General features: G+C 40.1%; 1 protein-coding gene across 3 annotated transcripts; it reads left to right on the top strand.

Annotated features, from left to right (window-relative positions):
* Positions 1-3,150: 3,150 nt before the first annotated feature.
* On the top strand, positions 3,151-22,200 carry gucy2cb (guanylate cyclase 2Cb). Of its 3 annotated transcripts, none has more exons than XM_085283842.1 (27): positions 3,151-3,588; positions 6,348-6,466; positions 8,818-8,885; positions 9,052-9,267; positions 9,419-9,534; positions 10,025-10,127; positions 11,017-11,131; positions 11,491-11,632; positions 12,041-12,123; positions 12,279-12,387; positions 12,980-13,061; positions 14,687-14,789; positions 14,874-14,930; positions 15,048-15,119; positions 15,219-15,323; positions 15,447-15,533; positions 17,069-17,201; positions 17,292-17,429; positions 17,577-17,653; positions 17,745-17,836; positions 17,986-18,144; positions 19,873-20,065; positions 20,146-20,320; positions 20,432-20,530; positions 20,720-20,814; positions 20,939-21,015; positions 21,099-22,200. In XM_085283842.1, exons 1-27 carry the CDS (start codon positions 3,387-3,389, stop codon positions 21,310-21,312), a joined length of 3,231 nt encoding a protein of 1,076 aa, XP_085139968.1. In that variant the 5' UTR covers positions 3,151-3,386; the 3' UTR covers positions 21,313-22,200. The 3 variants fall into 3 exon arrangements, with proteins under 3 accessions (XP_085139968.1, XP_085139967.1, XP_085139966.1); XM_085283841.1 differs by having other exon boundaries at positions 20,720-20,820; XM_085283840.1 differs by having other exon boundaries at positions 17,069-17,429.
* The last annotated feature ends 229 nt before the right edge of the window (positions 22,201-22,429 follow it).

Here is a 22,429-nt window from a genome sequence, read left to right as displayed (position 1 = left end):
GATCTCAAACAGACAGCAGACTTCTATTTACCACGATCGGTCACTTTCAACTGCTCGTTACTGCAAATATGTAATTGGGCAATCACGTGGGAGCAGTGATTAGTGCCTTTGAGCATGTAGATATGGTCAATATAAGCTGCTGACCCAGCAAAATGAGGAAGAAGGTGATTTCAGTGACTCTGAATGTGGCTTGTTCTTTGTCCCAGACGTGCTGGACAGACGACCAGCATTTGCAGCATTTATAGAGTAGAGTCTGAAAAAGAGAAAACATGAGCAGCAGTTCTCTGGCTGAAAATACCTTGTTGATGTGGCTAGAGGAGAATAGCCAGAGTGCTACAGATGGGCTACAGCTGCTGAAGAACGCTCCTGTCACCTAAGGATAGGAAACTGAGTCTACAATTTCACTGACACTGGACAACAGAAGAGAGACAAAATCTTCTCTGGACATTTTCAAAATTTAGTATAAACAACATGACAACATAGATCCACCCTGTCTTGTATCAGTGGTTCATGCTGGTGGTATTTTCTTGGCAAAGCTTGGGGCCCTTAGTACCAGCTGAACATCATTTTACTGTTATATCATTGCATTAAAAGCTAATCTGAAGTTTTCATAGTTCCACATTACTGAGGTGGCTGTTATTTAATTAGTGGGTTTCATCAGTATCACAAATGCTTCCATAAAATATAATAAAATCATAAAATAGAAATGCGCAAGGACAAGAACACAACACAAGTGCAATACTTGACTACATGCACCAAGTCAGAGTTGATTACTGATCAAGCAACACCACAGAGATAACCTGTAATTAGTTATCGATGCTTTTGGGCTTCCATCTTAATCAACAATGACAAGAAAGTTCATCTGTTAGACAACAACAGGGAGGGAGAAACGATGAGAAACAAAGTTGTGAGACATCTAAAACACATACTACACTGGGTAAGTTAGCAGCTCTTTCATATTCAGCATTAGCGCAGTGTAGAACATGTGAAAAGCATCTGTGAATACGCCCAGTAAATATACAGTAGTACTTTGGGATGAAGCTGAAAGTGAGTGAAGCAGAAGATGCTCCAGTTATGAAGAAAAATCAGTAAAATTGATTTTTAAAAAATGTAGGCAGGAAATGAGCAGCAGAAAGAAGAGGACTGATTCATAAGTACTATGTTTGTTTAGTTCAAATGTGATGTTTACACTGAACTGTCTTTAAATCCTGAACACTGCAGCCACATGTCATCCAGCAGAGAGCGGTTTTATGGGAATTCAGCAGCGCCACATGTGATTACTGTGATTAGGGCCAAACAGCAGATCAGAACATGAATCATGAGCTGTGAAATCAACAACCAAACAAAATCAGTGAAGATGCCTGGATATAAAACAGGAACAGGAACTCAATGAAATTAAAAATAAAATTAACTTTGTCAATGATCCCAGAATTTTCCTCTGCTGCTTACAGCTTGTAGTTGTGGAGAAAACCTAAGTGTAAAAGAATAACATAGTTATTGCATAGCTAATAATTAGTTTATTAGTATATTATTACCATTATCAAACGTTACTGCCAAGGTCAGGTTGGCACTAATCTTTGTGTTTATGTTGAAAGGAAGTAAAAAGGTGGGTTTTTTGTTCACATGCTGATCGTTTTGACTGTGCGTGTTACTGTGGAGCTGCTCAGACCATTAAACATGAGAGTTAACTGACTGTGTGTGCATTCATGTTAATTAAGGTGAAGAGGTAGTGCTAACTACAAATTTCCCAGAGGAACCCACCCGAGGGATTAATAAAGTTCTATCTTATCTTATCTTAACTGAGAAAGGGGACTCTCAGTTTAAAGTTGTCACCGGTGAACTGAATCATCAGCGTATGTGTGGTTTCACAGCCAAGCCATCTTATCTGGTATTGGTTTTATGGCCTGAACAACCTTTGATCTTCTCTTTTTTTCCCCCTTTCTTTGCCGTCCTTTCCAGACAGGAGTGAATCAGACGTCTATAAGCTGTGCGTTTGGCTCTGTCTGTGGCACGTAGACACGGATGCCTGTTGTTGTGTAAGAACTAAATGAGGTTTTTTTCTCAGCTGTGACTTTGATTTTTCCATCATTATATCCTCTTTATTTCTTACTGACATTTTTGGCAATTTGTCTTTATTTGTCTATCTCCATGCTGGTGGTTTCTCTTAATTTAAATGATGAATTTTGCCAGTCAACATATGAGTTTTCATGTACAGGTAAACCCAAATCTGCATCATGATATTCCAGAGAACAGGATTTGCTTTCTGCCACTTTATTTTACCCAAAAGGAGGATTTTAAATAGTCAAGCTGTGAGTGAAGTACAGACCTCCAGCTGTAATTCAAGGGGTTTTTAAAAAATTAAAAAATTTGACATTAACTGAAGGGATATAGATTGTCCTAAATTTTCAGAGGCTAAAAATTCATCGGACAATTCATTGACCTGGAGTTACAAAGCCAGGCGAGGTCGGTTCTCTTATTATTTCATGACAAGTTAATAAGATAAAAGGGGCATCATTATTCTGGAAAACCTCAACAAACCTGTCAGCGAAATAGCAAAAACTGTAGTAGAGGACAAATCAACACAAAAGAAGGAATGCACTGGCCAGTACAGCTATGCCAAAAGAGTTAAAAGACCACAGAAGACTGCTAAAGTGGACGATTACAGAAATATTACCTCGATTAAGAAAAAACCCTTCAAAACAAGTCTGTCAAATATAAAGCCAAGGGCAGAACTGGGCTGGCAAAGACTCCAATCTGGCTCAACTGGAGAGCTTTAGAAGATGAAGGAAGAATAAATATTGGACTACATTTTTATAAGTTTTATAGCTTTAACTTTACTGATAAAAGTGTCCCATGTGGCCATTGACGCCTTATTCTTTGCTTAAATTAAGATATCTCAAGGATTAATCTTTTTTTTTCTGGGCCGTTTTCCTTTTTGCCAATTGAACTGTATTTCTGCACAAAACAATTTCATGGTACGATTCTCCATTAAATTAAATTTGTGAGTGTAAGACTATCAACAAACTTACAACCAAGCCATGCTCTGCGTGTTTGCTTTAAGCTTTAATTTATGCAGGCCATGACACAGCGCTGACAAGGTTATATGGCCTGCGTCTGTGTCTTTAAAGGTTGTATATTAACATAGTGACATAGAAAGAACAGGTGAGTAGCGCTTAGAGGAAAGTTGAAAGAGGAGCAGACTTTCGCACAGGATTTATTTTTTCTTCAAAGCCTTGGTGGATCAGGCAAAGCTTTAATCAAGGCGATCATAAGTTAAGAGTTTTCCGAGTGTTTTGGTGACTTTACTGAACTGGATTCAGGATCGGTGGATACCATGGACTCTCTTTAACGGCTAAAAAACAGAAGCACTCACCTCGGAGCTGAGAATGGGCTCGGGAAGCTGGTTACTGTGTTTGTTCATCTTTGGAATTCTTGTGGCATCGTGTCCTGGTGTTGGACAATGTGGGAGTGGGATTACAATCAACGTTATACTGTTGGATGATGAGGACTCTCCCTGGAGCCTCCAGTATGTGGAAGGAGAAATACTGAAGGCCATAGAGAAAGATTCAGCCATTAATGCTGCCCAGGGTAATGAAATTAAAAACTAAAACAGAAAACAAACAAACAAACCACATGACAAATCCGCACAAAATCAGACCTTTTGATCTCTCACAACAGCACTCTCTATATACAGTATGTATATTGGTACACTCATGTTTATAGATATTGATAATTTAACACATATGTCACTGACTATTATTGTTCATTTATATTTACTGCTTTGCATACTGTTCCTATTTTCAGATTTTCATGTTGCTTTTCCCAAAAGTAACACTTTTAAAGCTGTTTTAGGAATTATTCAGGGATTTCACTATTAAAGACTAAAAAAGTATACAAGAAAAGTAAAGCTGCTACTGTTAACAGATATTCTGTAGTTAGTTTCATAAACTAGCAGATTAAAGATCGTTATCCTATTAATTACTAGTGATGTGCGGATCGATCCTGAAATATCGATTCCTCCGATACCAGTCATTTATGTTCTAGAATCGATTCTCACATTAAAATATCGATATTTTAATAATTTTGGGTAAAATTGTAGTTTATCATTAACAGGAACACAGTGGAAAGAAACTATAACATTCGGATTGTCTACATTGGTAGGAACTACTTCCTCTTCCGCCTTCCATAGTCATGTGCGAAATACAGCTGTATAACTGTGTCGCAGCCCCTTTGCGTGTGCACTCACAACAATAGCTGAGCGTAATTGGAGTCATGTGCTGACGTATTTTGCATCCACAAACAGCCGAGACGTGGTTTGCGATACATGTGGCAAGAAAGTGAGGTGTTGTGGCAACACCACTGACCTTGTCAAACACCTCAGAGTAAATCATATCACAGAATATAACGAGCGTATGTAGAGGCGAACTGAAGAGGAGTAGTGGACAGGGACAGGTGCTGCTAGGGCGAGACAGACGTCTTCCACGGAGTCCTTTAGTGCTGCAGGCAGGCAACATGCTCAAATAGCGCACAACTTCAGTTTTTTTTATTTCTATATGATGAACTCTGCATTATTAAGTGATAAGAACAAGTAATCTGATGTCCCGTAATCATTATGATGCTATAATTTGAGATTAGGGATGGGTATCGTTTAGGTTTTATCTGATACCGGTGCCAAATCGGTACTTTTGAAACGGTGCCGGTGCTCAAACGGTGCCCAAACCGGTGCTTAAAGAATGGAGAACACAAAATTGGTCCAAAAACCTCTCATATTCAGCTGGTTTTTTGTAAAAAGATAACAATGTTAGCCTTTTCTGCAGCTATGGGGCATATATGGTATCACTCTTGGCTGGAAGCAGTGCTTAAACAATGGAAAAAACACAAACTTTGTCCAAAAACCTCTCATGTTTAGCTGTTTCCCTCTTTTTCTTTGGTCATTTTAGCCTTTTTGTCCAGGGTGAAGGGAGTATCTGCCATCAAACAAGAAGACAGCCGCATGTAGCTATGATGATGTTTGCTAGTTCACCTTACATGCATTAATGTAATAACGTGGTTAGCCTACTCAATGTAAATTACACACGAACAACATTAAGCTACTCACGCAGAGAAGAACGGCTGCTGCTGCCATCAAATACGGCGCATTTCTCGGCTTTTAAAAAAAAAAACGCTATGCGTCGCCAGGTGTTTCATCGGATTCGAGGTGTTACCTCCTTTGACAGTATCACAGTATCAGCTTAAAGCACTTGTTGCTGCTGAGTTTGCATATTTTGCTGTGAAGTACAGCCAGACTTTTGACCGCTTTGCCTTGGGCATTTTTAATCTGTAGCTCTGCATAAAAGAACGTACGTACCTGGCCCCGCCTACTATCCTCGGAAACGTAAAATGATTGGCTAGAAGTGTATCACAGCTCAGGAAAAAAAAGCACCGAAATGTGCACTGCTTTTCGGTCTGGTTACTACCGTTTGTGTCAGAACCGGTGCCATCATGGCACTGGACACCGGTACCCATCCCTATTTGAGATACAATAAAAGATTAGAGTTTTTGTACAAAGTATCGGTATCGGATCAGTATCGTCGATACCACCCTGAATTTTACTTGGTATTGGATCGGAAAGGAAATCAGTGGTATCGCACATCATTATTAATTACAAGGAAGCTACCTGCAATGCTTATTAGCTTACTAGCATAAAACGCTTGTTCTACTAAGCTAGGAGCTATCTTATACTAGTTTAGCCTGACTTTTGGTCAACATGACAACATACAGTTTGGTGTTATTTTTGACTCACCCACAGTCTGCAATGATGCCATTATGCAAAAAGTATTGACACCTATTATTTAAGATAATTAAACATAAAAGGTTTTTTTTGGCTAGCAGGAATTTTTTATCTAGCCAAGTTTTTATTAAGTGGCTGTTAGGAAAGCCCTGTAGGGTTTATTTCTAAGCATTATCAATAAAACTTAAACAGAATGTCCCAGTTTATGACACAGGTAATCAAAAGTAGTTGTCTTGTTTGCCAGCTGAAATTTGTTGGTGTTTTATTTTTATTAGCAACTATGATTTTTCAGCTGTAGCTAGCTATTTAAGCTTATATGGTTCTGTGTCTTTTACTGTTGTGGAGTGTAAACTTCCCCAAATTAATAGATTTTACATATATGGTAGAATTCAGGGCCTACTTCCTCCACACACACACACACACACACACACACACACACACACACACACACACACACACACACACACATTTTATTTCTCTTTAAAACAAATCTAATATCCACATACACACTGCAGTTCAAAATGGAGAGAAAGTCAAAACTAACATCTGGAACTTTCTTTCTTTCCACACACCCAAGATCCAGCTGTGACTTTTAACCTAACTGCGAATTTCAGTGGGTTTGACACAACCTTATACTGGTACCGAGGCTGCCGGAGCAGTTCATGTGAAGCAGTTGCAGAGCTAAACAACCTGACGGTAAGTAGCTACAGTTTTATATTAAAAAATAGAAAGAATATTAGCATGTTGGATGCACATATACATGAGCTTGTGTAACCCTGAGATCTTGCTTCCACAGGACATTCATTTATGGGTTTATGCACCTTTTAGTTCGCAGACCTGCTCTCCTCATTAATGCCATAGACACCTTTTTTGTGCAAGACCACAAATCAAAATAAGACTATGCCAGTCTCAGTAAATCTCTGTAAAAACTTAACAGAATCACTGCTAAGCCAACGAAAACTATTATTTCACTTCCTTTCTGAACACCCCAGTTTTCCTTCAACTACTGTCAAAGACATGCCTTGCTTGGCCTGCTGGTATTTGCTGTCTACTGCCGAAGTCCCACACGACAGCCAAGCTTGAGTCGACTCCTGCTCCAGTTTGCCCCCATGGCAGGCACGGGACACCTTAAGGCCACAGCCCCTTGCAACTGCCTCAGCTAAGGAGGTTCAGAATATGTGTCACCCCTCACCCTAAAAATCTTTTCTAAGCTTTTCCAGAGGTTGAGCTGAAGATCTCCTGGACTAGGGGCCTCTGCCCGATGCTCCCAGCGTACCTTTACTGTACCACTTGGTAGTTACTTGACAGCTCAACTCTCTACCTAGCCAAGACATCTGGTCCAGATGTGATGATGGGATTACAAAATCAAATATCAGTACCGAGTGCACTTATGAATACCCTTTGCAGGCCATTTCCCAGCCTTCAGCCCTCCAAGTTTAATTGTTATTAGCATGCAACATAAGAATGTGAACAATGAAAACTCCCAGCTGGAGTCCGCAGCTGGGCCATCTTCTTCCCCCCGCTTATGCGTTCGGTGCATAAGCGCAAATGACGGTCAGGACCCATCCCCCGACTTGAGAGCAATCCTCTTGTCCACTGGGTGAAACCCAAACATACAGGCACATTGAGAGCATCTGACATGGACCCCTCTTGAATGCCTCCTAGGTGAGGTTTTTAATGTCCAACTAGGAGGAGATTTGACATATGGAAGAAATTCTCTCAACTGGCTTTGAGAAGAGCAGGTTGCAGAGTAGCAGTTGGATAGCTAATAGAAGAAGGTCTGGGTGTTTCCACCTCGTGCTTAGGAAAAAAGCATGTATTTTACTTTAGAAATATTTGCAAATTATAGAATTTAATGAGATAAATCTCTGAAAAACACTCCACAGCCATGAACAAGACACAAGTAGAAAAGAGGATGATGTTTGATTCAAATTCACTTGATTAACTTATCATCAGTAAGTGCGAACACCTCTATAAAAGCAGAGGTTTTAACAGTTTGCTGGTCTGGAGCATTCAGGTAATGCCAGGATTAAGACAATGCCAGGAGTAGATGTTCCAGCAAATTCACCCAAAGCCCAGACCGTGCAATGCTCAGAGAAACTGCAAAAAACCCAAGAGCTACAACCAAACACACCTTATTAGCACAATGCCCTCATACTAACTGTCAAACACCGTGGTGGAGGGGTTCTGTTTGGGGCTTGTTTTGCATCCACAGGATCTGGGATCGTTGCAGTCACTGAGTTGACCATGAATTCCTTTTAAGATGTGAGGCCATCTATCCAACAGGTTAAAAATGGTTCATGCAACAATAATCAAAGCACAGCGGCAAATCTACAACATAATTGCTGTGAAATGAAAGGATCAAAGTGCTGCAAAGGCCCAAAGTTCAGCCTGCCTGAAATTCTGTGTGAGCAACGTTCTAAAGAAGATGGGGGCAAAATTGCATAAGAATGATTTTAGAGATAAAATGATGACAAAATCATACAGAAAACTTCAAGGTATTCCTGCTGAAGGCACTTGTACAAGCAGGGCTGGGGTCTCAGTTTAACACAAAGTCTTTCACATGATTCTATAAGGTCCTATATAAATTCCAAGTAATGTCTTATTATGCACCACACCTGAGATTTTGCACAGTTCTATGGCGTATTGAGTTTGTCTGAGTAGTGTAGTAAACAGATGTTTGCTTGTTTGGTTGTTTTTTGCCTTGGTGCATGCTTCAAGTTTGGAGTATGGAGCATGTAAAATGTTCAAGTTACAAGGCTTTTGGATATGTTGCATCATTTGCGATTTTATCTGAGCAGGTGTTGTAATAAAAATATTTTAGACTTTGTTACACCCTAATGACTTTATTATGTTATATAGTAAAATAAACCTGCTGTCCCACAGTGAGAACATTTTTCCACAAACCACTTCTAGTGCAAGGAAAACAGGTCGATTTCCAAGAACCTGGAAGAAAACAAGAGTTTGGGTCTCAGGAGTTTAAAGATCAGGCAAAATTTACATAAAAATCTGTGAATTATTCGCTGTATATGTTTTTATTTTTGCAGGAATCAGGAAATCTGGGATGTGCTGTGCTTGGACCCACGTGCACCTATGCTACTTTCCCAATAGTTGAGTAAGTTCTGAATTTTTCAAGGACATGATTCTGCCAATAAGCTTGAAAAGGACACTTCAGATTTTCAAACAGGTTTTGCCTGTGTTGCACTATGCTTATCGTTCACCCGTTTATCATAATTAGTCGATACCATTGTCTCCCACTCTTTTTTATTCTCTTCTTCCAGTAAGGAAGCCGGCATGAGTCTCAGTAGACCCATTCTCTCAGCGGGAAGCTTTGGTCGCTCATGCGACTACACCTTCAACTTGCAGCGACTCCTGCCACCTGCACGCAAGATCGTTGACTTTGTCAACCAGTTCTGGAAAGAAAACAATGAGCTCAAACCTTCATGGAAGGCAGCGTATACTTATAAAACAACGAACCCCACAGAGGAATGCGTTTGGTGAGTAACCCATCTTTAAGGAGAGACTCATCTGTTGTGAGCTATTACAAAATCTAATAAATTATATTTTTAATTATATTCTAGTTACATTTTTAAATGTAATAAAATGTTTTTAATTTAAATTATGCATTATATTCATTTTCATCTTCAGGTATGTAAGTGCAATTGAAGCGACGGGCGATCTTGCCTTAAATATTTCAATAACGTCTCTACGCAGTCCCACAGAACTGCACAGCGTGCTTACATTACGCAACAGGACATCCAACTGTAAGAATTTGATGTATTTTTCTCAAACAAGATTGAAAACCTCTCTGTTTTCACAGCGAGACATAACAATGGCTTCAGTTTGCTGGGACAACACACACAGACAGTTTGGATTCTATTTTCCTAAGAGAGCCCAGGGCCTACAAAGCACATTTAATTCAACTATTGAGTTTGTTAACGCTGTCATCACGAGGGAGACTCGGAATTTTCTGTTTCAGAAGGAGAGCTAGCTCGAGGGCCATAATAGCTTTTCTTTGAACTTCCTGCTGCATATTTTTACTCCACATTATGAAGGGTGAATTAAAAAAACATCAACAGTATCAGGCTATGCTTGATGGCTTTAGGTTTTGGTATTAACTTTGGTTTCAAGGTTGAAGAAGTAATTTAAATGGAAATCAAGTTTGTATTTGAGTCCCAAGGCCAACTAGGCAAAAAAACAGAAGAAAAAAAATAACTGAAAGACTGTTCTGTTACAAATACTTCTCCGCTGCAGTGTTCATCATGTGTGGATCACCAATGGACCTAGTGGAAATTAAAAACGGCTTTAAGGCTGCGGACAGCAGTGATATCGCCTTCATCCTCATTGATCTTTACAGGTTAGTGCTGTTGAATCATTTCACTTCTGTTCCTATTTATTCCACTTGTTTTCTTTTTCTCTAACCCCACAGCAGTGATTCACAATCAGTACTTTCCTAACTGGTGAATGGGTACCTGGAGATTGTAAAGTAGTGACTGACTGATTGAGTGATTTCATGGAGTCAGTTACTGTGTGTCATCATAAGATGAGACTAAGTGTGGGAAGAAGTGAAGAAGCAGACATAGATGAAATAAAAAATTCAATCAGGTCAGCTCGAGCCAACGTAATATTATTTCCATCATCTATGACTGCTCAACCATCCAATGGACACAGTTAAAAAGCCTCAGGAGGGGAGAGGAGCAGCAAAGCAGGGAGGGCATCAGTGGCAGCGGCAACAAACATGACATTAAGTCACCATGAAAACTGAAAGTTGGGATGGAGCTGGGTTGCAAAATGGCTTGCAGAGGTAGCGGTTATGGTCAGGCTAAAGCTCCTTTGGGATCCAATGTACTATTACTTGATGCCCTGACTAAACACTTGATGTTTTTTGTCAAAAGCCGCACACAGCAGAAGTAGTAAGCCTAATTCAATTTCTGGAAGAAAGATTTTGGACAAAACTTGCTAAGCTAAGTGGCTAACTTAGCACAAACTAGGCTAAATCTATTGAGTTTTCAACAGTATTATTATTGAATGATAATATCCATCTTTATACCAATTAAAGTCGGTAAAGCATGGTAAGCAAAGATCTAAGTAAACTGTGTGTATAGAGTAGAAATGAGTAACTAAGCAATCAAATGCAGCTAAATTACTGAATATAATAGAATAATATATAATAACTGAATGAAACTGAAGGAAATTTTTGCACATGTAGAATTTTTCATCAGACCTCTGCTGATTCCTCTACACAGTGATGTATACTACACCAACACATCGTCGCTGCCAGAAATGAAGAACGTGTTGGTGCTCACCATGCCGAACACCCGAAGCTACAGAATCAACCCAGACCTTAAAGACAACAACACGGTGAGCAAACCAGAAATACACAACTTCTCTCTTTGCAGTGCTTCTGTAGCAATACAAAAAAGGTTAGCTCTGATTGGCTGTTTTTGTTCCGCTCACTCTGAATAATCAACTTGTAGGGTTTTAAGGGAAAATAAGGGATTAACAACACAGGACCATGCCAACCAGAAATGGACCTCGGAAGAGTTAATAATAAATGTTCAATGAAATATCATTAAATAACGTCTTCACTGAGTAAAAAATATATAAAATAATTCATCACCTGTGTAGTGAAGGATGCATCTTAGAGCTCCTTCACTCAAATCTAAGGGCTGTACTGAGAAAGTAGTTCCAACCATCTGTCTCTGTCTGTTCCTCTGCAGATGAACGACTACATGGCCGCGTACCATGACGCAGTGCTCTTTATTGGCCAAGTGATGAGAACAATTTCTAAACAAAATCAGTCTCAGCTTCACAGGACGGAATATGTGAATGTAAATTACTTCAGAAACACCAAATTTACTGGTAAGGCAGGTGGAAGATAACAGCGAGGAGGGGGAAGTGCTTGCATACAAGCTGCAAGTATGTGTATTAGCAAATACACAAGAATTTACACAAGTTAGCATTTAATACTTTTTTGGCAGCTGCAGATAGTTGCAGTTAAGCATACTGAAACACCATCCACCAAAACACTAATGAGCTGATCTCAGAGCAGACATGGCTACTGTGAGGTCGAACAGATGGAGGCTGTCAACTGCTATCACTTCTTTGTGTTTTCATTGACACAAAGAGTGTTGGTATAACAGCCCGCAGCTGTAAGCAGCCGGTTGTGAGTGCAAGTTTGACTGAGAGACGCATTAAAGGTTTACAGCTGACACACACGGTGAAATGAAGCGAACAGAAGTTTAAAAACGTTTGTGTGATTCTGCTCAGGGATTGCTGGGAATTATACGCTGGACGAGTACGGGGACAGAGACGTGGCTTTCTCAATCATCTACACCACTACTGACAACAAGGTATCTTTTTCTCCTGTTTTCTTTTTTGGCATTTAGCAGTGAATACACGAAGAAAAGATTCAAAATAAAACCTTACTGTGCTGCATCTCTTGCTTCTGGTTTGATGCTAAAATGTGTCTTTTTGTTTTTTTCCTCCCCTCTTGTGTCACACCCAGTACGATATTTTATTCACATTTGACACGGAGTGCAATAAAACCACAGTGGTGGAGGAGGCTCCTAAGTTCATCTGGGGGAAAAGACTTCCCAACAACATGCCAGACAGCGGTACATCGAAAGACACACACACACACACACACATACACATGTTTAGCTATATCATTGAGTTCAGTGGGCACAACCTCAAAATATGTCTTAACCTTAATATTTTAAAGATTTATGTTAAGAGAACTTCCTTTTTTGTCCTCTAGAAAGAAGGCATGTCCACCATAATGATTTAGATCTCCACAACAAGGCCTGATCAGTTTGCATCCACTCAGTCAGGTCGTTTTCAAAGACTTGCACTAATCCAGGTTCCGGTGAATTATATGTAAGGCTTCAGCTGTGGTTTAAGCACCTCTCTGTTTGTGTCCCTGTTTTCATTTAATAAGCATTAATGGTGGGTATGAACAGGAGGAAAAGTTATAGCAACCACAAACTGCTCCACGTACATCAACTTTTGCATGTTTTATATGAAGTGGTTTTATGGCTCAGTTCTTCTTTTGTTTCCTGTAGATGACCTCCTCACAGCCCTATCTGAGATAAGCTTAAATATTATGGCACTTGAACGCTCGGCCCATGTTTATCTTTTGTCCTCTGTGTGTCAGAAGCATCGGCTTGGAACTGAAATGGTGCCTCTTTTTTGTCTTTATTACTGCAGGCCCTGCGATTCACAACATCATTGTGATTGTGTTGGCTGTTACTGTGGTCGTAGTGGCCACGATCGCCTTTATTTTCTACAGGTATGCCGTAGCACATGGAACATGAGAATAACGGAGTTATTAAGTGTGTGGCAGATTTTAATTAAATGTTTGGATTCTCTGCAAAAGGTCATGAATTTACATAAATGATTTTGGCCCCATCATATAATGGCATATATAGTAGTACGGTAGATACACTGCTCCAAAAATTGCAGGAAAACTTTGAAAACACGACAGCTTTTAATGAGAAAAAAAACACAGTGGATATTCACATTGATGGGGACTTGGTAATGTGTTAGGAGTGATAAAGTGCCCCAAAATGTAATGGAAATGTAATGATCAACCTACAAAGGGCTGAATTCAAAGACACCCCCAAAAATCAAATTGAAGAAAAGAAGCAGCAGGCTAGGCCACTTTACAACATGCTCCTGATGAGATAATGGATGGTGTCCTGGGGGATCTACTCCCAGATCTGGACCTGGGTGTCACTGAGCTCCTGGACAGTCTGAGGTGCAACCTGACAGCTTCAGATGGGCTGAAACTGAAACCAAAGGTGTCAGGCAAGTGTGGAGGCCAGACATCGGTATCATCGTCCAGAAACTTCCTGCATACTCTCAGCATATAAGGATGGGCATTGCTGTGTATTCAGAGGAAGATTTCATCCTGATACCCGATGCCAGTCAGGGTCTGTAGACATCTCTGCGTCCCTCTATGTATATGCCTCCCCAGTGCATCACTGACCCACCACCAAACCAGTCATGCTGAAGGATGTTACAGACAGCATTGCATTCTCCACGGGTTCTCCAAACCCTTTCACTTCTGTCACATGTGCTCAAATGAACCTGCTCTCATCTGTGCAATGCACAGGGCTCCAGTGGTGGACCTGCCTGTTTTGGTATTCTGTGGAAATGTGAATTAGGCTCCACAGTGCTGGGCAGTGAGCACAGGGCCCACTGGAACACGCTGGGCCCTCAAACCAGCTTCATGAAGTCTGTTCTGATTGTCTGGTCAGAGACATTAACACTAGTGTCCTGCTGGAGCTTTGACAGTTCTCATCTTGCACAAAAAAGTGGGTTAAAGATCTTCTCCAGGCCTGTCCAGAGTAACTGTCTGTGTCCTGAAATCTCCTCTGTGCTCTTGAGACTGTCTCGGGAGACACAGCAAACCTTTTGTAAATGGCACGTATTAATGTGCCAACATGGAGGAGTTGGACTACCTGTGGAGCCTCTGTAGGGTCAAGGTATCACCTCATGCCACCAGGAGTGACACTGACCCCAGAAAAATGCAAAAGTAGTGAAAAAACCATCAGAAAAGATGAAGAGGGAAGAAAATGTCAGCGACCTCCACCTGAAACTGAACTAACCTCCTCTAAACTGACCAGATTAGTGTCCCAGACGTGTAACTGGCTTGATGCTACACTCTGATTAAAAGGTGCTACAATTATCTTTTAGAGCTGTGTATATACGGACTTTCAGGTTACATGAAAAATAATCTGAAAGTCTGTATGTACTATACAGGTTATAGCTCTATTACACTCTCTAAAACATGGACTCATGACATGAAATTTAAATTGAAAGCTGCCTTTTATAAACATAGGAGTCAGATGCTTTTCGTGCAACCAACCTTTACCAATAATCTCCTGATGCAGTTTTTTCTTTCCCGCATAGACAGAACAGAAGAGATCGACTGCTCAGGAAGCGCTGGTCCCACGTGAACTCTGATCTCATCACGCTGATGGAAAATGATGACATCAACGTCATCTCCCTTAATGTAAGTGAAAACACCTCAGTAAACACCTCAGTCAAGTCAGCTTTAAGAATGCTGTGACAGCGACCTTCCTCTAACCCCCGTTAGATTGAAAGTAAGAAGAAAAAGAAGTTCAAGATCCGCTGTGCGCTCTACGATAAGAAGGTAGATGGACAGCATCCTGCAGTGTTTTCCAAATCAGTCAGCATCTAGTGCTTTTGCACTGATGAAAGTGAGTTAGCAGATGTAATCTGGTTGGTGCTTCTGCAATATTTCTTTCAGATTGTGATCTTGAAGGAGCTGAAGAACTTGGATGGGAACTTTGATAAAACCCAGAAAAGGGAGCTCAATGCGGTAAGACGTCTTATCACACTGAAATCCTTTTACTGCCAGCCCTCTTTGTTAATGTTTATCCAAACTCACTAGCACTCCACATGTTTGCCCCCCCTGCAGCTATTGCACATCGACTACTACAACCTCACAAAGTTTTACGGCACAGTCAAGTTAGATCACGGTGTCTTTGGCGTGTTTGAGTATGGCGAGCGAGGCTCGCTCAGGGTACGTGTAGCAAAACTTTCAATTTAAATCCATCTTCAGGTCTCAGTTTAAACACAGCCGTCAAGAAGTGTGAAGAATAAAAGCGTATTAATGCAGAACTGGGGTGTCTTTTTCTTTTTCAAGTATGTGCTGAATGACAAGATTTCATACCCAGAGGAGACCTTCATGGACTGGGAGTTCAAGATCTCTGTCATGTACGACATCGCCAAGGTGAGAGAGAAGTGCTCGACTTTGCCCGTGCCATAAAGCAGCAGCATTCACTAAACACCATAAATCATTACAGAGGACAATGCAATGAATGACAGGATCGGTTTTTGTACTGAGAGCTTGACATAGTTAGTAGCAATCTGTCTTAATACATAACTGAAAAAGGGTTATGAAACTTAGCGTTAGTCAATATTACTCACCATTCATGCAGCGTGACATAAAAGATCCCTGAATAACTGGTAATAAACTTTTGTACCTGATGTAAACTGCAATGGGATCACTTCACCTGTTACCGTATAATAAACTGAACCCAGAACATCATCATCAAAAAGAAAGGAAGGTTCGCTCAATCCTGACACTTATTTCACGTGAGTAATAATCGTTTACTAAAACTTTAGAAGTTCTATCAAAAGCCAAACGGACAAACTGAGTGTAATGTGACTGCCAGGATTACACAGCGCTGTGCAAAAGTCCCCTCATGTCTTCATAGTTTGCTTCCAAGGAGCCAGATTTTGTTGCTTTGTTCAAACGACTCTTAAGCAATAGTTTTGCAGGCTTTCTGAAAATCTTTTAAAGTTTTTATTTAGACATTGGCTGCTTTTTCACTCATTTTTTGTCCAGTAGACTATGCAAGCATAAAAAAAAGGGATGAACCAGTGTTGTATCTACACATAACAAACAACTTTGCAAAGAACCCATTTTTAAACTATCTTTAGTCATGTTGTCACTGTGAGCTGAAGGATGGACAAGCATAAAGAAAATGGATTTATAGTTTCAATAAGAAGTACATATAGTGAAGAGGCCTCCTTATCTGTAACAACTGTGATCAAAACAAAGCCATTAAAAGACTGTGCCTCTAAAGTTTGATCAGTTTGATTGATGTCACAGTGCGATAAACAACTTGGCAACTTACCAGAAAGACTCAATATTATCCCACTAGTTAATAATTAAATGATTAAACATTTAAAATGTAACATTTAAGTGTTGGTGGGGTTTTTTGTTCTAAGCTTGTTGTTTGATAAGTCAGACCCTGTGAAGGCACAGTAAGCTTTTATATAAGTATTTTTTTCTGGCTCAAAATTATTAAAAAGGTTTGGTTTAAATGAAGAGCAGGATTACACAGGTCTGCAACCAAAAGGTGCATAGGATCTTTTGACTGCTTCTCATAGATTTTTACTCACTGAAACGAGGAAAAATATTTTAAAAATTCAATTTTGTCAGGTTTTCTTAATTCATGTTTTTAGTTTAATGTAAACTCTTCATGTTTTGCAAAAGCAAACTGTATGTAATGGAGGGAAATGGAGGTCATTTTTGGATTCAGCACCCTAAAAAACATAACATTTACCAAAAATATCCCATGCGACTGAAAAAATAAATTGTTTTTGCAGACCTGTGTTATGGGAGCTGCTGTTGCACTTGCCTCTGCCTGCCAGCAGAGGTCATTAAACACCAGATTACTCACCGCCTCTTTGATTTTCCATAAATCTCATTACTTCCACCAGTGGAAGGTGTAATGTTGCTCTGAATCCTCTGTGCAGGGCATGTCTTACCTCCATGCCAGTGACATTCAGGTTCACGGTCGCCTCAAATCCACCAACTGTGTGGTGGACAACCGCATGGTGGTGAAGATCACAGACTTTGGCTGCAATGCTTTTCTTAGCCCCTTCCAAGGTGACGCCGCAAACAAAAATCCTCCTGAAATATCTTTTTGTTCTCTTCTTTACCTGCTAACGTTTGTCTGTCTCCACATCATCCTGTCAGACTTGTGGACAGCTCCGGAGCATCTGAGGAACGAGGGCACGTCTCAGAAAGGAGACGTCTACAGTTTTGCCATCATTGCGCAAGAGATTGTTCTCAGGAAGAACACCTTCTACACTGAATCCTGCTCCGACCGATCAGGTTTCCAACACTCAAATACAACACGTGACAGTTACAGTCATTCTGTTTGCAAATGATCATCTCTGCACCACCAAATTCAGAGTGAAAGAAAGAAGACCTGTTTGATCCGGAGCTACACTACAATGCCATCTGTGTGTTTCTCAACAGAAAAACTGTCCAGGCTCAAGTCATCCTACTTCAGACCTGATCTTAACTTTGAGACGGCTTCAGAGAAAGAATTAGAGGTTTTTTTTTTCCATTCATGTGCCAGCTTTATTTTATTTTCAGCATCTGTTTTGTCTGTATTGTATTCAAATTGTTCTTTCCTCCTGTAAGGTGTACACGTTGATAAAAAGCTGCTGGGACGAGGACCCAGAAAAAAGACCTGACTTTAAGAAAGTGGAAATTTATCTGGGGAAAATCATCAGGTAATAATGCTCTCTTTATGTTATTGCTGTTTTCAGCTATCAGTGTGCATGTCCTGGTGTAGCCTTTATAGTTTCTGGGAAACGGATTACAGATTTCTAAATATATCTCCCTCCTCATATCCCTTTTCTTCTCCTCTTCATCACTCCAGTAAAATCCATAATCAGGAAAATGAGAGCTACTTGGATAACATGATCAGACGGCTGCAGATGTATTCCAGAAACCTGGAGTACCTGGTGGAAGAGAGAACGGCTCTCTACAAAGCTGAGAGGGATCGAGCTGACAATCTTAACTTTATGCTGCTGCCTGGGTTTGTTTACACTTAAAGAACAAATGCACATCATTAGACGCTTAGAACAATCAGGACATAGATGCTAAATCATTCATGCACTGTTAGAGAATTCGTTTTATTTCTACATTAACAGTGACCAGCACTGAGTTTCAGTGGTTAGCACTGTCACCTTAAAGCAAGAAGGTCACCCCTTGCCTACGTTGGTTTTCTCTACGTTGGCTTGGTTTCTTCTCAGAGTTCAAAGACATCCATGTTAAGTTTATTGGTGATTCTAAATTAGGTGTAAATGTGATTGGCCGTGTATGTACTATGCCTCCAAAAACAAGTCAAAATTTGAAGAAGAAATATGCTAAAAATGCTAAGTGGCTGTAAAAGTTCAGCTAAGCATAAATTGTTGGATTGAATATTTTTAATGGGTAGTATACATTTATAGCTATATAATTTTTAAAAGTGAATATAAATTTGAGTTTAAACAGCATAAACTATTGGATTAAATAGTTGAAATAGATAAGTTAGTAGTTACAGTATATAGTTTAAAAAGCTAGCATAAATTAATGACAATAAATGATTAGAAAGGTTACTTTAAATTGTTTGACTGAATTGTTAAAATAAGTTTTGTAAACTGACGGTTAAAGCGTTTTAAAAGTTAGCATAAACTACTGGATTAAATATTTTAAATAGGTAAATTAGTGGTTAAATAATGTTTTCAGAGTCTCCTGCATGGGGTGGGAGATGACAGCTTAGCCACCATTGTCCTGTCACTCACCACCTCCACTGGGTCCATCCTAACACAGAGCTGGCCCTGCGGATCAGCCTGTTCAGTCTCTTCCTGTCCCCGGCAGAGATGCTGCCACCCCAGCAGACCACACTGTAAAAGATGGCTGAAGCCACCACAGAGTCATAGAAGGTCTTCTGGAGTGGGCCCTCCACTCCAGAAGACCTGAGACTCCGCAGCAGGTACAGCCTGCTCTGCCCTTTCCTGTAGAGGGCGTCTGAATTATGAGTCCAGTCCAGTTTATTGTTCAGATAAACACCAAGGTACCTGAAGCTGTCAACATTGCATTTTATTCTGTTGTATATAGTATTTTATTCTATTCTATTGTGTACAGTATCTTATTCTTATTATCTTATCCTATTCCAGTGTTTTTTCTTAATTTTTGCTTCTGTAACTTTGCACTGTCCACTTTCTGCTGTAAAAAACAAACAAACAGTGGGACTAATGGAGGTTATCTTATCTGATCTTATGTTAAAAAATTAGCATTAATGAATGGCTATAAATGGTTAAAAAGTTACCATACATTGTTGAATAAAATTGTTAAATGAATAGTTAATACAAACTGACTAATAAAAGGCCTAGTCTAATAGTAACCCTATTAATTAAAAGCTATATAGTTTTTAAAAAGCTAACACAAATTAATGGTTAAATAGTTACTAAATTAGCATACATTTGTTTCTTTAAATGGTTAGAAATGTTACCTTAATTATGAGTAAATAATTGAAATAATTAGTGTTAATTAATGATCAAAACGTTAGTGTAAATTAACAGTTAAATGGTTGTAACAAGTAGCATTATTGAACTGTTTAAAAAGGATAGTTATTTAAAAATAAACGATACATGGATGAAATGGATGAATGAACTGTTGGGGAAACTTGGGGGGGCCTTTGGTTTAACCAACTCAAAATCAGAATGAAATCTCAATGGAAAAAATGTCTTTTCTTTATTATGTTTCTCTCTGTGGTTAAAAGCCCGGTGGTTAAAAGCCTGAAGGAGACCGGGGCTGTGGAGCCAGAGCTGTACGATGAAGTTACAATATATTTCAGTGACATAGTTGGCTTCACCACTCTGTGCCAGTACAGCACGCCGATGGAAGTTGTGGACATGCTAAACGACATCTACAAGGGGTTTGACAGCATCGTCGACCACCACGATGTGTACAAGGTATTGGCAGGGATGAAACCGAAGACATTCAGGCACCCGGCAATGAGCACGAACATCATGGTTTCCTTTACTATCCTCAGGTGGAGACAATAGGGGATGCCTACATGGTTGCTTCTGGTCTTCCAAAGAGAAACGGGAACAGGCATGCAGTGGATATTTGCCGCATGGCGCTGGACATCTTGGCATTCATGGGCACCTTCCAGCTCCGGCATCTTCCCGGTATTCCTGTGTGGATACGAATCGGTGTACACTCAGGTCTCTTCTTCTTTGTTTTTCATTTTTTAAACTAGTCATTTTGGCAAATCAATTCACCTCCTGCTGATCTTTACACTAATTCTTCTGTCTCCTGGTTGTTTGTGGGTTCAGGTCCCTGTGCGGCGGGCATCGTGGGAATAAAGATGCCCAGATATTGTTTATTCGGAGACACGGTCAACACAGCATCTCGTATGGAATCTACAGGACACCGTGAGTGGACACATGTAATGAACAAACTGATTTACACTGACATTTTCTCCAGCCGCTTCCTTTGTTCTCGTTATTTTACATGAATGACTTCCCGTACATTAGTCTAGCGCAATTATAGAAGCCAGCAGTCAGCCTAATTAAATAAAGTGACCACAGCCAAGCTCTGTTGTCTTTCTTTTTATCTCACAGCCCTGCGGATCCATGTCAGTCAGCCTACCATAGATATCCTGGAGAGAACAAACTGCAAGTTTGAGTATGAGATGAGAGGGGAAACATACCTGAAGGTAAAGGTTGGTCTCTACATTCAATGTAGCAGCATGTCAGCCAAATTAAATTGAGATACAGTGACAAAAACCTTCACTGCGACACTGATGCCAGTGACTGTGATGAATATGTGGGGTTTTTTAGGGTAAAGGCACAGAAACAACTTACTGGTTGACAGGTGAAACTGGTGAAGACTACGATCTTCCTACTCCACCCACAACGTGAGCAAAAAGGAGATAAAATCCTTTCACATGCAGCTCCGCATCTGAGATTCACTCTTTCAACACGGTGCTTTCTCTTCCAGTGAAAACGTCCAGCGGCTCCAGCAGGACCTCGCCCACATGACCTTGACGTGTTTGGAGCGTCGCTCGCGAGGTTCCGTGCGAAGGAAGAAGCTGCTACCAAGTCAGAGCAAGGAGGACACCAGCGACCAGGGGTCAGAGGTCGAGTCTGAGAGCAGCCTTCCCGAGTACCTGCATCTAGCCACTGTGGATAACACACTCAGTACCTTCCTGTAGAGCATGCTGTAACTATTTGCCTGTTATTGCATATAGAGCAGGAAATCAAGCATAGAAAAATGAGGAATTAAAAGTCCTCAAATATTCACGCATTATTTCCTGCCATCATTTTGGGTGGTTGGAAACGGCGGGTGGAAACTTTGTACTATGTAATTGATGTAATGCTTTACCCACTCAAGTGTCATAGCTGAAAGCCAAAACCTTAGATTTGTTCAGTGCAGATTTTTTTCTATAACCAGTTGGGGGATTTTGTTATCCTCCGTCAAAAGAAAAACTGTCAAAAAGGGCATTTTAGGCCAACTTTGAAGGTCTGGTACTCTGCTAAAACAAGATTTAGCATATTTAAGGATTCATTTTTATCCAAATTTTGATTCCAGGCTCAGCTTCTAGCTCTTTTTCCTTTTATGCCAAAATTATTTTTTGCTACATCTGTATTTTTACACCTGTGAATGTGTAATAATACGGTTCGGAAATTGATCTACATACATCTATAAAATAGTGTGGAAACCCAAACTGAAGTTATGAGGGGTCAAAGACACTTGGAAAAATAAAGAATAAATAAATAAATGCACAAAATTTCAGCACCAGTTATATCGCAAAAAACAAACAAACCCAAACACAGCTGATGCTCATGTGGTCAGGTGGCAGCGCTTTTGGATTTGATTCACTTACTATGGGATGAGCCAGCCGCAGCACCCTCGCATGCCAGTGCAGATGCTGCTAATGGCCTGACAGAAATGCAGGTTCGCCCTTTTTGTGCATTGTACAGTTTGGAAAAGGTTTTAGAACTACAGTAATACATTTGTATTTGTAATATATCCTGTTGTTTTTGTCATTAATGTTCATTGATTGTTTCTGCTGCTTAGCTTAAAACTGGGTTATTCTATTTATGTACAGCGCTTAATGTGTATTTATTTCCACATTTGTCAGCCAGTAAGTAAATTATAGGTCTCATAAATATCTATAGACAATGCTTATAAAAGTCACAACTCAGCACCATCTGCATTTATTACTTTAACCAAATGACGGCCAGTTTTTGACTCCGTATACATCTCATGTCATGCAGAGGAGGCTGTATTGAGGAAGCTCAGGGAGGAAGATGCTGCACTGCAGGCCC

The sequence above is a fragment of the Mchenga conophoros genome, linkage group LG8 (genome assembly GCF_057382185.1).
Source record: "Mchenga conophoros isolate Kocher_MC1m ecotype Shallow Benthic linkage group LG8, M_conophoros_male_GT1.1, whole genome shotgun sequence".
In the NCBI taxonomy this organism is placed as follows: domain Eukaryota; kingdom Metazoa; phylum Chordata; class Actinopteri; order Cichliformes; family Cichlidae; genus Mchenga; species Mchenga conophoros.
Note: the sequence above shows the minus strand (reverse complement) of the source record. Positions and strands in the feature narration are given on the sequence as shown.

Excerpts from the sequence above, each read along its gene's own strand:
- gucy2cb (XM_085283840.1), top strand. The coding sequence starts at position 3,387 with ATGGGCTCGGGAAGCTGGTTACTGTGTTTGTTCATCTTTGGAATTCTT. Across the intron at positions 15,324-15,446 it reads GCGAGCGAGGCTCGCTCAGG|TATGTGCTGAATGACAAGAT; the intron begins GTACGTGTAGCA and ends TTCTTTTTCAAG. Across the intron at positions 15,534-17,068 it reads TCATGTACGACATCGCCAAG|GGCATGTCTTACCTCCATGC; the intron begins GTGAGAGAGAAG and ends TCCTCTGTGCAG.